This window comes from Helobdella robusta (genome assembly GCF_000326865.2).
Source record: "Helobdella robusta unplaced genomic scaffold HELROscaffold_12, whole genome shotgun sequence".
Taxonomy (NCBI): Eukaryota; Metazoa; Annelida; class Clitellata; order Rhynchobdellida; family Glossiphoniidae; genus Helobdella; species Helobdella robusta.
Genome location: NW_008703664.1, coordinates 39,629 through 51,913, shown reverse-complemented (window position 1 = coordinate 51,913; position 12,285 = coordinate 39,629). Strand labels below are relative to the sequence as shown.

At 33.1% G+C, this 12,285-nt stretch overlaps 2 protein-coding genes across 2 annotated transcripts in view; one reads left to right on the top strand and one right to left on the bottom strand.

The window, feature by feature from the left end:
- The window catches only part of HELRODRAFT_167641 (hypothetical protein), a gene marked incomplete at both ends in the record, with an annotated part of 6,722 nt that extends 4,548 nt beyond the window's left edge, over positions 1 to 2,174 (bottom strand). The window contains 2 exons of the mRNA XM_009013397.1: positions 1,237 to 1,730; positions 1,782 to 2,174. Of these exons, the coding sequence (XP_009011645.1) occupies positions 1,237 to 1,730; positions 1,782 to 2,174 (887 nt within the window). The remainder of the gene's footprint in view (positions 1 to 1,236; positions 1,731 to 1,781) is intronic.
- A 1,555-nt stretch (positions 2,175 to 3,729) lies between these two features.
- On the top strand, positions 3,730 to 9,553 carry HELRODRAFT_167640 (hypothetical protein; the record flags this gene model as incomplete). Its single annotated transcript, XM_009013396.1, has 4 exons — positions 3,730 to 3,931; positions 6,997 to 7,112; positions 8,317 to 8,406; positions 9,512 to 9,553. 4 exons carry the CDS (start codon positions 3,730 to 3,732, stop codon positions 9,551 to 9,553), a joined length of 450 nt encoding a protein of 149 aa, XP_009011644.1.
- Between the last annotated feature and the right edge of the window lie 2,732 nt (positions 9,554 to 12,285).

Sequence of the window (12,285 nt, the reverse complement as noted above, 5' to 3'; positions counted from 1 at the left end):
CCGTCCTATTAATCACACCATGAACACATTTCTTACATTTGAACGTGCCTTCCATCTTTTTCAGTGCCCCCCTCAAACCACTACATCTCTTATGCACCCATTTCTGATATCCTATACACAACACCGAGTTAGCTTTCACTCTCCTGTCACATACCCCACAGGGGTCTATTTTACCTATCACTCGCTCCCCACCTTCCCCACTCACCATTACCTTCGTCTTACCAATATTAACTTTTAACCCTTTCTTTTCAATAACACTTTTCCATCTGTCAAATTTTAACTGCAAGTCTTCCATGCTATCAGCCATCAAGACTAAATCATCTGCATAAAAAATCTCAAATAACAACCCCTCCATTATGTTTCCACACACAACATCCATCACAATTGCAAACAAATTTCACACCCCTATATGGCCCACAATCTCTCACATCTCCTTCGCCCTTATACAACGGCACCAACACACTGTGTCGCCAATCCTCAGGTATACCTTCATCATCAAACATACTGTTAGCAATTCTCATCATAACTTCAATTCCTATCACCCCACTCGCTTTTATATGTTCTGCCGCCACTTCCGAAACCTCTGTAGCCTTACCTAGTTTCATTTCTCTAACTGCTTTCTCTACTTCCTCCATCGTCACCTTCTCTATAGGTCCGTGTGTGACCGCGGATTCCACATCTCCATCCCACTCATTCTCTTCATTCATCAACCTTTCCATATGAGCTTTCCACACCTGAGCTTTTTCCTCCTCATCTATGCAAAACTTGCCAGATCCATCCCAAACACATCCATTCCCTATAACATCTTTCCTATCCCTCATTGACTGCTTTGCTACTTTGAACATTTTCCTCGAACTCACATCAAATTCCATTTCCTTCATTAACCTATCTGATGCTTTCGTCATTGCAGTTGCCACTGCCTGTTTTGCAACCTTCTTAGTCTTCCTATACTCAGACTCCGCTTCCTCCGTCATGTCCCTTCTCCATACCCTAAACCTCTCCTTTTTGACTTCCAAAACCCTTCTTATATCTTCATCCCACCACCATGTCTCACCATGCCTACACCTTCCTTTCGTCCATCCACATACTTTATCTGCCGTAGCCAACACACAGTCCCTGTATCTCTCCCAAACATCTCCATCCTTACCACTCTCCCAATTTTCAGCCACCTTCACTTCAAATGCCTTCCTCACCCCTGCATCCTGCAACTTCCATGTCTTTCTCTTTGCCACAAACTTATCCTTCTTCCTCCTCCCCATTTCTTTTGATGTCACATTCATCACAACCATACTATGCTGCAACATACCAGGTATCGCCTTCACATTCTTCACATACTTCCTATGTTTGGCCCTTACCAATATATAGTCTATCATCGTATGTTCCCCTGACCTATAAGTAATCAATCGCGCTGGTTCCCTTGTGAACCAAGTATACCCCACCACCATGCTATGTGCATCCGCCAACTCCAACACTCTACGCCCTTCCTCATTCCGTATACCATATCCCCATCCCCCATGTACACCTTCATATCCGTCTGCATCCGCCCCCACATGACCATTCAAATCACCCAACAACACCACAAACTCATTCAACCCCGCTTGCCCAATCTCGTCAGAAACATCATCATAAAACCTATCCTTCTCCTCTTCCTTCCTACTTTGTTGCGGAGCATATCCTGATATCACCCTCACTATTACTTTTCCAAACACCATCACCACCACAATTACATTCTTTAATTAATTAAATTAAATCAATTAAATTCTCCGCCTCACTTCCAACACCTTCTCCACCAACTCTTCTCTTACCATCACACCAACTCCTCCAGTACCATCATCCCCCTTCCAGCACAACTTATATCTTCCACCTTTAGCCCCCACAAACCTTGTACCCTCACCCTTCCATCTGATCTCCTGTAATGCAGCCACGTCAACCATTCTCCTCTGCAGCTCCTCCACCACTTCCAAACTTCTTCCTGTCAACGTGCCTACATTCCAGGTACCAAACCTCCAACCCCTTGGTCTACAAGTAGTCCTTCCATCTATAGTGCCTTGCACCGCCACAATATAGAGTGGGGTGCCAGTAGCCAGACCATCCACAGGGCCTTGCACCACAACCCCATGGACTGGGTCTCCGGAGGTTCTTCGCACCCTCTTCTGCCGGATACTGAGGGCCATTGTTATTTCCGTCATCATAAGTATTATTTTTGGCTAGTTTTTACGCAGGACGCCCTTCCTTACGCAACCACAGTTATAAGCGGTGGGCCTAGCCTTTGATGATCTAACATCACTCACAAGGCAGTGAGGGTCAGTTTAATGTCATAACCAGGACTAAAACTATATTATTTGTTAACAGAATAATTTTATTAAACTACATTGCATTAAATTATTTTCTGTTGGCTTATGCCAGGCTATGTTTATGTTAAAACTCTATGAGGAGACATTATTGTGCCAGCTTTTTATACTATGTTAATTAGAAGCTTCTATTATTATTATATTTTATTATTCTATTCTTAAGCTTTTATTATCTTCCTGGGTACAGTTTTGTGTTGAGGTCACACTTGATTTGAGTGTCATCTGATGTCTAAGGATTCATCAGCGGTGGGTGTTTCTTTCTGTCCACTGAGTAAATATTCTATTAATTGAATAATTTCATGATGAAGAGTCAGTAAAATGTTGACTTCTGAAAACACTCACCTGCTGTTCATTATATTATAAAATTTTCGAATTTGGCGAAATTACAAGAACGATTTTGTTTAGTTAAAAAACATTTATCAGATATTGATTATTATGAATGCTATGTTTTTTTAAACAAAATTGAAAAATATCATTTACAATTTCCAGGTAATAAATTCATCCTTTCAATGATGGTTTTAGTTTAGAAAAACGTAAGATCTGTAAAAAAAATAAAGAACTTTGAAAATGTATAGGCTCTAAGTACGGCTGGTAAAAAGTTTAAATAGTCATTGATGAAGCTTGAAATAACTTGGAAGAAATTTAAAGAAAAACAAAAATTCAGTTCATAGTGTAGATCTAATTTGTTAAATTTAATCAATTTATTTGAATGAATTGAATGATATTTAATTCATTTGTGGCCTGCTAATCTATTTAAATGTATAATCATTTGATTTCAATAAGCTTCTATTCAATCAAACACTAAACACTCAATGAAATAAAGTTTTTTAGATTTATTGGTTAAGCATGAGTATTATAATAATAATAGTTCAAATTTACTTTTTTATTTTGAAACTTTAATATTTTTTTTCTATTTGATGTGTTGTGAATTGATTGATTGGATGGTTGATTGATTGAGAAAACTGTCGTTTTCCTTTGTTTATTTTATAAAAAAATTTTATTAGTATCAAAATCCTGAATATGGTTATGGTTAACAATGCTGTTATTCACTGACAGCTGTTGGTTAATCTGAAGAATTTTTTTGGATAATTTATTTTGAATTTGTATATTATATAATTATTATGATTATGACGTTTATATTGTTATATTGCTAATGGTATCAATTGCAGGAATATACTTAGGTAGCTGATTGTAATCAAACTTGTTTAGTGATCTCAGATAAGTTTAGATAGGTCATCATCTCTTTGACTTGTGCTTGCAGATGTTCATGTGTTTTCCCCACTGTGTTGCTTATTTGCCTAGTTTGTGAATTAATTTAACTTTGAATTTCGCCAGAGAGAACAGCTCCTCAGGCCGATCATTGGACAGTAGTTTTTTTATGGAGGGTTTGGCGGATTTCATAACAACTTCGCTGAGCCATTCTTCGGATTCACTGATGAATAAATCTAGGAGCTGTAATGTTGGCAACAGCATCAACTACAGCAACAGCAACTGCAGTAACGTTAATGACGGTTCCACGTCATATGATTCTGCTTCTCATATGCCTAGTAATCTTGGGCAGCAAAATAATAAAAATGCAGGTTGGTTTATGAGTTGTTTTGTTTTTAATTTTAGTTGTAGGATATTTATTCGGCTTCTCAAATTTCCATTTGTGGTTTCATATATATATATTTTTAATATTTTATATTTCATGCTTTCCTGTAAGTAAAGCCATATATGCATATATAAATAGATGGATATGTGCACACAGCGTGCGTGTGTTTGCCTATGCGTGTGCGTGTGTGTGTATGTACAATTTTCCCTTGAAGTTCAGTTAAAAATATGCATTATGCCTATCTGAATTTTTCAAGTGATTTGATTCAATGTAGCTCTATACTTGGTTATGTTCTTTTACATTTTTTCAATTTTGTACTTAATTGTGTTTGATCAATAATTCTAGTAGGTAATCTTATCAAATATTTTAATGCCATAATAATTATTATTATTCTTTTTTCATTACAACTTGAAAACTGTTATAATTACTGCAGTTGTTATGTGTTTCATAGGGGATGACTATTTTAATAGCAATAATGTTTATTGTGACCACAATGTTCACTTTGAATAGCAGTTTTTTTATTGATTAAATCTCTACCTAACATATTTAGTCTTTTCACATAGTTCATGAAATATGACATATTTTTATTATTTTTCTACTAATTCTGATTTTCAGTACTTATAGAAAATTAGGCTTACAACTTTGTTTTTGTTTGCATGTTTGATGTTGTTGGCAAAGTAACAAAAGTTTTTGGTTATCTAAATATCTATTAACGTGGCATCTATTTTGTTTTTGTTTCTTTTTTTATCTTTATATATATGTATCTGTTCTTGCATGATTTATGGTTTTGGTTAACAAAATCATCCTGTATATTTTTTAAATATTAATTATATTTGCTATTCTTCACACTAAAAGCTTGGCTTTATTATGTTGGTAAAATTTGCTTAGATCACATAACACTGCTGGCAGGTTATGTTGTTGTTGTTTTTCTTTGCAAATATTTCTTTCTACATTGACATCCTACTCCTTACTTTTTATATGGATATTTCATTCCATTTCATTGTTTCATATCACCCAATAATATTTTCGATTGATGAAATGTTTTTCTAGGTTTTATAAACTCCATTTTTAGTTCAAGTATTTTATATAAATATCTCTCCATAGAAAATTCGATATAAAATAAACGATGCAAACATGACCGAGATGGTGACCTGAAGCAAGGTGACTTCCAATTGGAATGTATCAAACGTATAAGGCCATATTGCAGGGACAGATAAATAAAATGTGATCATAAATTTGGGAGACAAGGGAATTGTAGTTCAGATTAGAGGAGATGTATGACTGCTACCCTTCCTAGCATCATGGCATGGCATGAATATTGATGAATACTCCTTCTTATTGTACTTTCTACTACTAGCATTTATTTCTTTTGTAGTAGTGACTGCTGTATTAAATTACCCTGTCAGATTTATTATTAATACAAGCAGACATGTATTTAAATGATTACAAAGAAAAACATCTAATGTTTAGTTGGTCTGGGTGTTTTTTTGCATTTCAAATTATTATGATACATATTGATTTATTTAACCTTCATGCATTTCCGTTGTTGTGATGTTCATCTATTATTCAAGTGTGTATGCATTGTAAATATTCTATAGTTTTTCAGAAAGAATTTTATGATGGTTTAATGTTTGAAATTTTGAATAAATGTCAGGTTTACAAGCCACAATGTACATAGCTATACATTATATAATGTGCTGTTAAAATGTTAAAGTGTTGCAAACTGGCAGTAGTCATAATCAAAGTGACACTATTCACATTGTAACATTGTTTTGGGTTAATGACATGCATGCATAAATAAATAAATGCATGCACATGTGTATAAATAGATGATTGAATAAATAAACTTATATACAATGTGTATATGTATATTTTCTTCATTTGTGGGGATGTTTGTGCGTTTGTGTGGGCTTGTATTTTAGTGTGAATGTCACAAACTCCAGGGTCTAACAAAGTGTTCATGAAAAAGGTGCTTAAATATATATCCAGTTTATTAACAATAATGAAAACAAATCAGTTGAATTTCAATAGTTTGCAACTTTGATATTTTATATTTATTGTTTCAACTAATTAAAAAATTGTTATAAGCTGCCTCAGTAGTCACAGTCATATTGTAAACATCTATGTCAATGCTGAGAGCTATGATTGTTCATTCATTCTTCCTCACTCAGCTTTTCAATAATTGTTACTTACTAAAGTAGATTAGGCAAGTTATGAAATCAAGTTTAATTAACATTGTACATAGTGTTGAAAATTTTCAGCATTTTTTTTCACCGTGACAATTTGTCATATGAAAAATAATTTTAAAAATGATTTATAATAATGCAATTAGGAATTATTCAAATTCATAAATTTTAAACCCTGTAAGAAAAACAGAATTAACACAAGCACCCTGTGGCTATACTTTTCAGCATGATTGTTCACAACAGCAATTTTATTTTTTTTTATAGCTTGTCTACATTTTATCAGACAGTTCGCTAATAAACTGCATTAAAAACACTATTTTAAAAAATATTTATTAAATTGTGAAGGAAAAAAAACTTTGAGAATGCATTTACGATGTGATTAAAAAATATACATTTATCATTTGTAAATTCAGCAATTTAATTTTATGGAATAACTATTCATCATTATTTTTTGTAAAAAGAGAAAAATCAAGTCTTATATTAATCATAAATTAGTTAAGTTTATGCATGTTGTAGACTTCTTCCAAAAATTCATTTTGCTGCAGAGATGTCTTAATGTTAATATTTATTTTATTCATAATTTTACTTTATTCACAGATGTTGATGTTTGTATCATTTAACTTAACTTCTGCTGTTGTGAAAATTTTTTATTAGTTGTGTTCTATATTCTGATGGACAGATGTTAAATTATTTTTCTACATGTGTTTAATTTAAGGATCTACTTACAGTTGCAAAGACAACAAGTGTGGTTTATTTAAAGTTTGAAATGCTGGTGATGTTTTTTTTTTAGAAAAGAATAGAGGTGTTTTGAAAATAATAATTGATAAATATTTTGAGAATAATTAATTTCCTCCTTCATTGTTAGATGGCAGTGGGGGTGGTGATTTGATGGACGTGGTTCAACAGAGGGAGGTCTCATCAAGCAAGCCAAGTCCATCGTCACTGCTCAATCACAGTCTCGTTGGACCTCTTCTTCTTCAGGTTTTTATTCATCCTTCTATCATATTCTATCTATCTATCTATCTATCTATCTATCTATCTATCTATCTATCTGTCTGTCTGTCTGTCTGTCTGTCTGTCTGTCTGTCTGTCTGTCTGTCTGTCCGTCCGTCCGTCCGTCCGTCCGTCCGTCCGCCCGTCCGTCCGTCCGCCCGTCCGTCCGTCCGTCCGTCCGTCCGCCCGTCCGTCCGTCCGTCCGCCCGTCCGTCCGTCCGTCCGTCCGTCCGTCCATCCACCTATCTACTTATCTATTTATTTCTTTCATCTTTTCATTTCAAGCATCTATTGAAAAATTTCCAATTAATAATCTTTCTTTTTTAAACAAATCTTTTTAATTAGAAAAAATATTGCAGAATAACCTTATGTTGTGAATCAAATGTATGTGTTTTCCATGCTCATCATATGTGCTTGAAATAGATAAAAATATAGCTAAATCTATCTAAGTTTGTAAATAAATAAGTAAACACCCAGATATTTATATTATCTACTGATTGTGTTACTTTTTAACACACAAATACTGCAGTTAAACAAATTGCAATCAATACTTAATAAACTTATTTATTTCTGTTTAAATTCTCAACACACACAGCCACACATGTGTTGTTCACTCAATTATATCAGCATATGTAGCTACATGTACATGTTGTACAGTGTACATTATTTGATCATACACTTTTGTGTATCAACATCAGCAGGCATGTACCTACAGTTATTCTTCTAACTTTATGCTCCCTTGCTTTGCTCCATCTACTGCATTGAATAACTATTTTCTTCTCATTTTATTCATTACTTTTAAAAGATGTGTTTAAATACTTATGTACTTATGCATATGCATAAACCCACAATGGTTAGTGTATGTGTTTGTTTATGTGTGTGGGTGTGAATGGGTGCGCGTGTGTGGGTGGGGGTTGGTTGGATTGTATGCATGTGTATCCTGCGTTGTTTAATTATGAGATATGCATCCCTTCAAATATTTGCAATAATTTTTATTTGTTCAATTATCTCTGCATTAGTTTTTCATCGTTTACACTTTATTAATAAATTTCATCCCTTATATTTCAGCCAGAATAAAAGATTAATAAAAACATGTGCATACATGGTTGAATAATTTATCAAATATTTTCTGACAAATGAACGTTTTTCATAATTTCAGTATAATAAACGTGGAAATATAATATTTAAACAGGCGTTGGATGGCTTTCTTGTGATTGTTGGCACAGACGGAGTTATTGAATTTGCATCAGAGAACATTGGTGTCTACCTCAATTATTCAGCTGTTAGTTTTTATTTGTTCATCTTTTTCATGTTACTTTACTTCATTCTGTCTTCATTGTCTTCTAAATAATTTATTAATTAATTAATTAATTAATTAATTAATTAATTAATTAACCTGGTTGTATGTATGCATTGGCATTGACATAAGTATAGTACATATAAATTAGTTTTATATTTATTTGAAGATTATTTAAAATTTAATAATAATCTACTAAAATTGTTAATTATTTGTACCAGCGTTTCATTTTGTTACTGTGATTTTATTATAATAAGTTTAATTAATATTTTCTTCAACTTGAACTTTGATTTGCTTTATATGAGGTTACACACTGTGTTATTTTCTCTTTAATTTCTCATTCTGTGTCTATACTATGATTGGCAAGTTATTCAATCTCCTTGTCCTCTGGAATTCTGTGAGCAACATCTGGTTCTTTTTAAAATTTAGGAAGTTCTTCAGTTTTCTTTCTAAGCATTCATATCAATAAAATTATCTTCTGAGGTTCTTTGTTCTTTTCTCTTTGTCCCATCATATTCCATGATTATAATTTCGCATTTCAATTTAACCTTAATCTATTTTGCCTTATTTAATTATTTAGGGATTTTCCATGTATTTCATAATTTGTGTTAGATGTATACGTATAGGTAGTCTGCTATTCTTTTTGACTAGAACAAAAAATTATTGAATTGTTTGTTGAATTCTTTTAAATGATCAGTGTTTATTTTTTTAAATGTTGCTTCAAGTTACAAGTATAACACTTGGAATCTACCTCACCATTCACCATAAAATTTAATTAGTAGTAAAATAATTTATTATCTAAAAAATGAAAATGCATTTGTACTGAGACATTAATGGAATGCTACACTCACAGCAGGTGTCACATACTAAACAGTTGTTAATCTTTTTAGACTATTCCACCACAAAATAAGCTGTCATGTAGGAAAAAAACTCATGCAGTCACGTTATTGTAATCATTAACGTTTTTTAAATCAGCAACTCTTTATTTAACGTAAAAATTGGTTACTAAAATAATATTTTGTTCAAGTTTTCATACTAAAAATATCTTTCCCACATGAAATTATGTTTAAATGCATTGTTTTCTCTGTAGATGATGAAGATGTCTGCTCATTGGAATAACATTTGGTTTTAATTTAATTTGTTGGTTTGCATTAGATCTACGCATTACAGAATATTATTTCCAACATAAATAAATGAAGTTAATGAACTTTATTAGCTTAACATCATGTTTTATTATATGTGTATGTAAATGTTCTTTAGAATAGAAAGTTCATCATGTTAAATTATAATGTTAGACTTTGTACTGTTCATTTATTTTACATAATTAATCAATTAACATTCAAATAAGACTAAGATAGTAGTACATTTATGCTATGTTTTTTACAAGCTTGGTTGGCAGCAGGCTTCAAATGTAATGATGTGATTTAATGATGCTGATAGAAGGCTTTTGTAATCACTGAAACAATGTGTGCACTTCATTGTTTGAGTTTGTTTCAATTTTTTTCTTCAGTTTAATCATTCAGTGGAAAAGTTTTCAAGTTTATGAGATAATTACGCATAATATTATCTCTTTTGTTTTTTGGGCTCATCTAGATATATAATTATTTATTAGGAAATTAATGATAATTGTATGTATTTTAATTGGATAATGAACTGTTTGTAATGAGAATGCATTTTATTGAGTTGTACATCTGTTGGCATGCATGCATTCATATTACCAATTGGCAGACACAGAAACAAAAACCTGCTGAGAGTCACACACGCATATGAATAAGCATTTCCATCAAATGTAGTATTGCTCTTGCAGAATAGAAGCCAGGAAGTCTTGATTTCATTTGTGGAGGAGATAGATTTGATCAACAGAATTTGAAGTTTTCTAGATGTCACAACACAGTTTCTAATGATCCAAGGGCGTTAAAATAGCCGCATCCCTGCTGAAACGCCGTTAAGCTGCAAAAAAAGGATAAGCATTTGAGAGAATTTTTGTCTGCAAAGATATTTTCAGTGTATCAAAAAAGCCATTCCTTTTATGTTAATATTCATAAGTATCAAACAGCACACACAAAACATCAGTGAATGCATGTGAAACCACTTATCACACACAATGCATATAGTAAGCAAGCAGGACCAGTCCCTTTAACTACATCAGGATTCGGATATAATTCTACCGGAACTCATTTTGTCTCGTTTTTCTATCATTGCTTTCCATACTTATTCTATTAGATTTAATGTCAATTTCTCATTTTGAAATAGAATTATGTTTTGTTTCGAGAAATGGCAATGTGAAGATTTTTTGCATATAGGTTTCAGCTCGAGGAAATGGACATAGCAGGGTCCACATTGCTTATCTCGGATGCGATCAAGTTGCTTGGGGTCACTTTTGACAGACATCTAAATTTTGATAAACACATATCAGAAATCGTCAGATCCTGCAACTATCACCTCTGTGCAATAAGACATATTAGACATATGATTATATGTGATGTTGCTGCTGCCCTTTGCAGATGTTTGATCCTTTCTAGATTAGACTACTGCAACTCCTTATTGTATGGGGCCTCGCGTGCATCTGTCAGTAAGCTACAGACTATCCAAAATAAAACTGCTAGACTTATATTTAATAAACCTCCTCGTTTTAGTTCTCCCATTCTCTTTCCAATGCTTCATTGGCTTCCAATTTCTGCTCGAATCATCTTCAAAATTGCAGTCCTTACCTTCAAAACCCTTTAATTAAAATCCCCAACATATCTATACGACCTCATATCCAGACATGAACATACCAGATCACTCCGCAGCAGCTCAACAGGTTTCTTAAACTTTCCCGTTGCCGGATCCTGCCTGGCTGGCCGCGGTTTTCGTCACGCTGCTCCGTATGTCTGAAATGCGTTACCTCCTGAGTTAAGACAATGTTCCTCGTTGAGTCTTTTCAAAAAGGGATTAAAGACTCATCTTTTTAACGCGGGCTCCGGGCGCCTCTGAAGCAGCTGTGTGAATGGGCGCTTCATAAATGTTTATATTATTATTATTATTATATAAATAACTGTAGAGTTTTTATGTGAATAAAATAATAAGGAAATGTTTTTAGAAGGTTTTGATAATTAACTAGATTTAGATGAAATGTTAATCTTCTCAAATTAGCAAGGATATTTAGATGAAATGTTAATCTTCTCAAATTAGCAAGGATATGAATGCATGCTTAAATCATTAATTATAGCCAGTACAAGTACTAGCATTCAAAGTTGTGCCTTTAAAATACATATAAAAGATGAGGACAATTCAAAATGAAATATGGTTGGATGAATGTTCAGTATTTGTTGTTTTGACATACATATACTTCATGCTGAATAATAGAGATTTGAAGAATGTATTGATCTCTGCAGTAATTAATTTACATTCTAACATTTCACATACAAAGAAATGTCAGTAGAGAGCTTTGTGCATATTTGAGAGCTGTGTATGTCTTAAAGTCCTGCACGTTTATACTGAAAGTTGACAATGCGCAACGTTGAATCTTACTTTGCATTGTTTAAGGCTGCTTGCTCGTTCTTTGTTTTCTGCTCAAAATCTAAATGTTATTATTATGCTTCATCACAGTTCAAGTTCAACAGTATTGAGATTCGATTGGCTTTATTTATTCATTTATTTGATCATTAATTCGGCATTAGTCATGCATTAATTAAAGTTTATTTCCCAAACAAACTTGTGGCTTTCTGTTCAATATTTCTAAACATTTTTAAGTCCACAAAAAGTTTTTTTCTAATTTGGACTGCAAGTAAAACCTGATAGTTAGGTCACCTGATACATTCAGGCAATGGGTGTTCATCTTGATAGATTTATTTTGAAGCTACCTAGTGCCAGTTGTCTTTA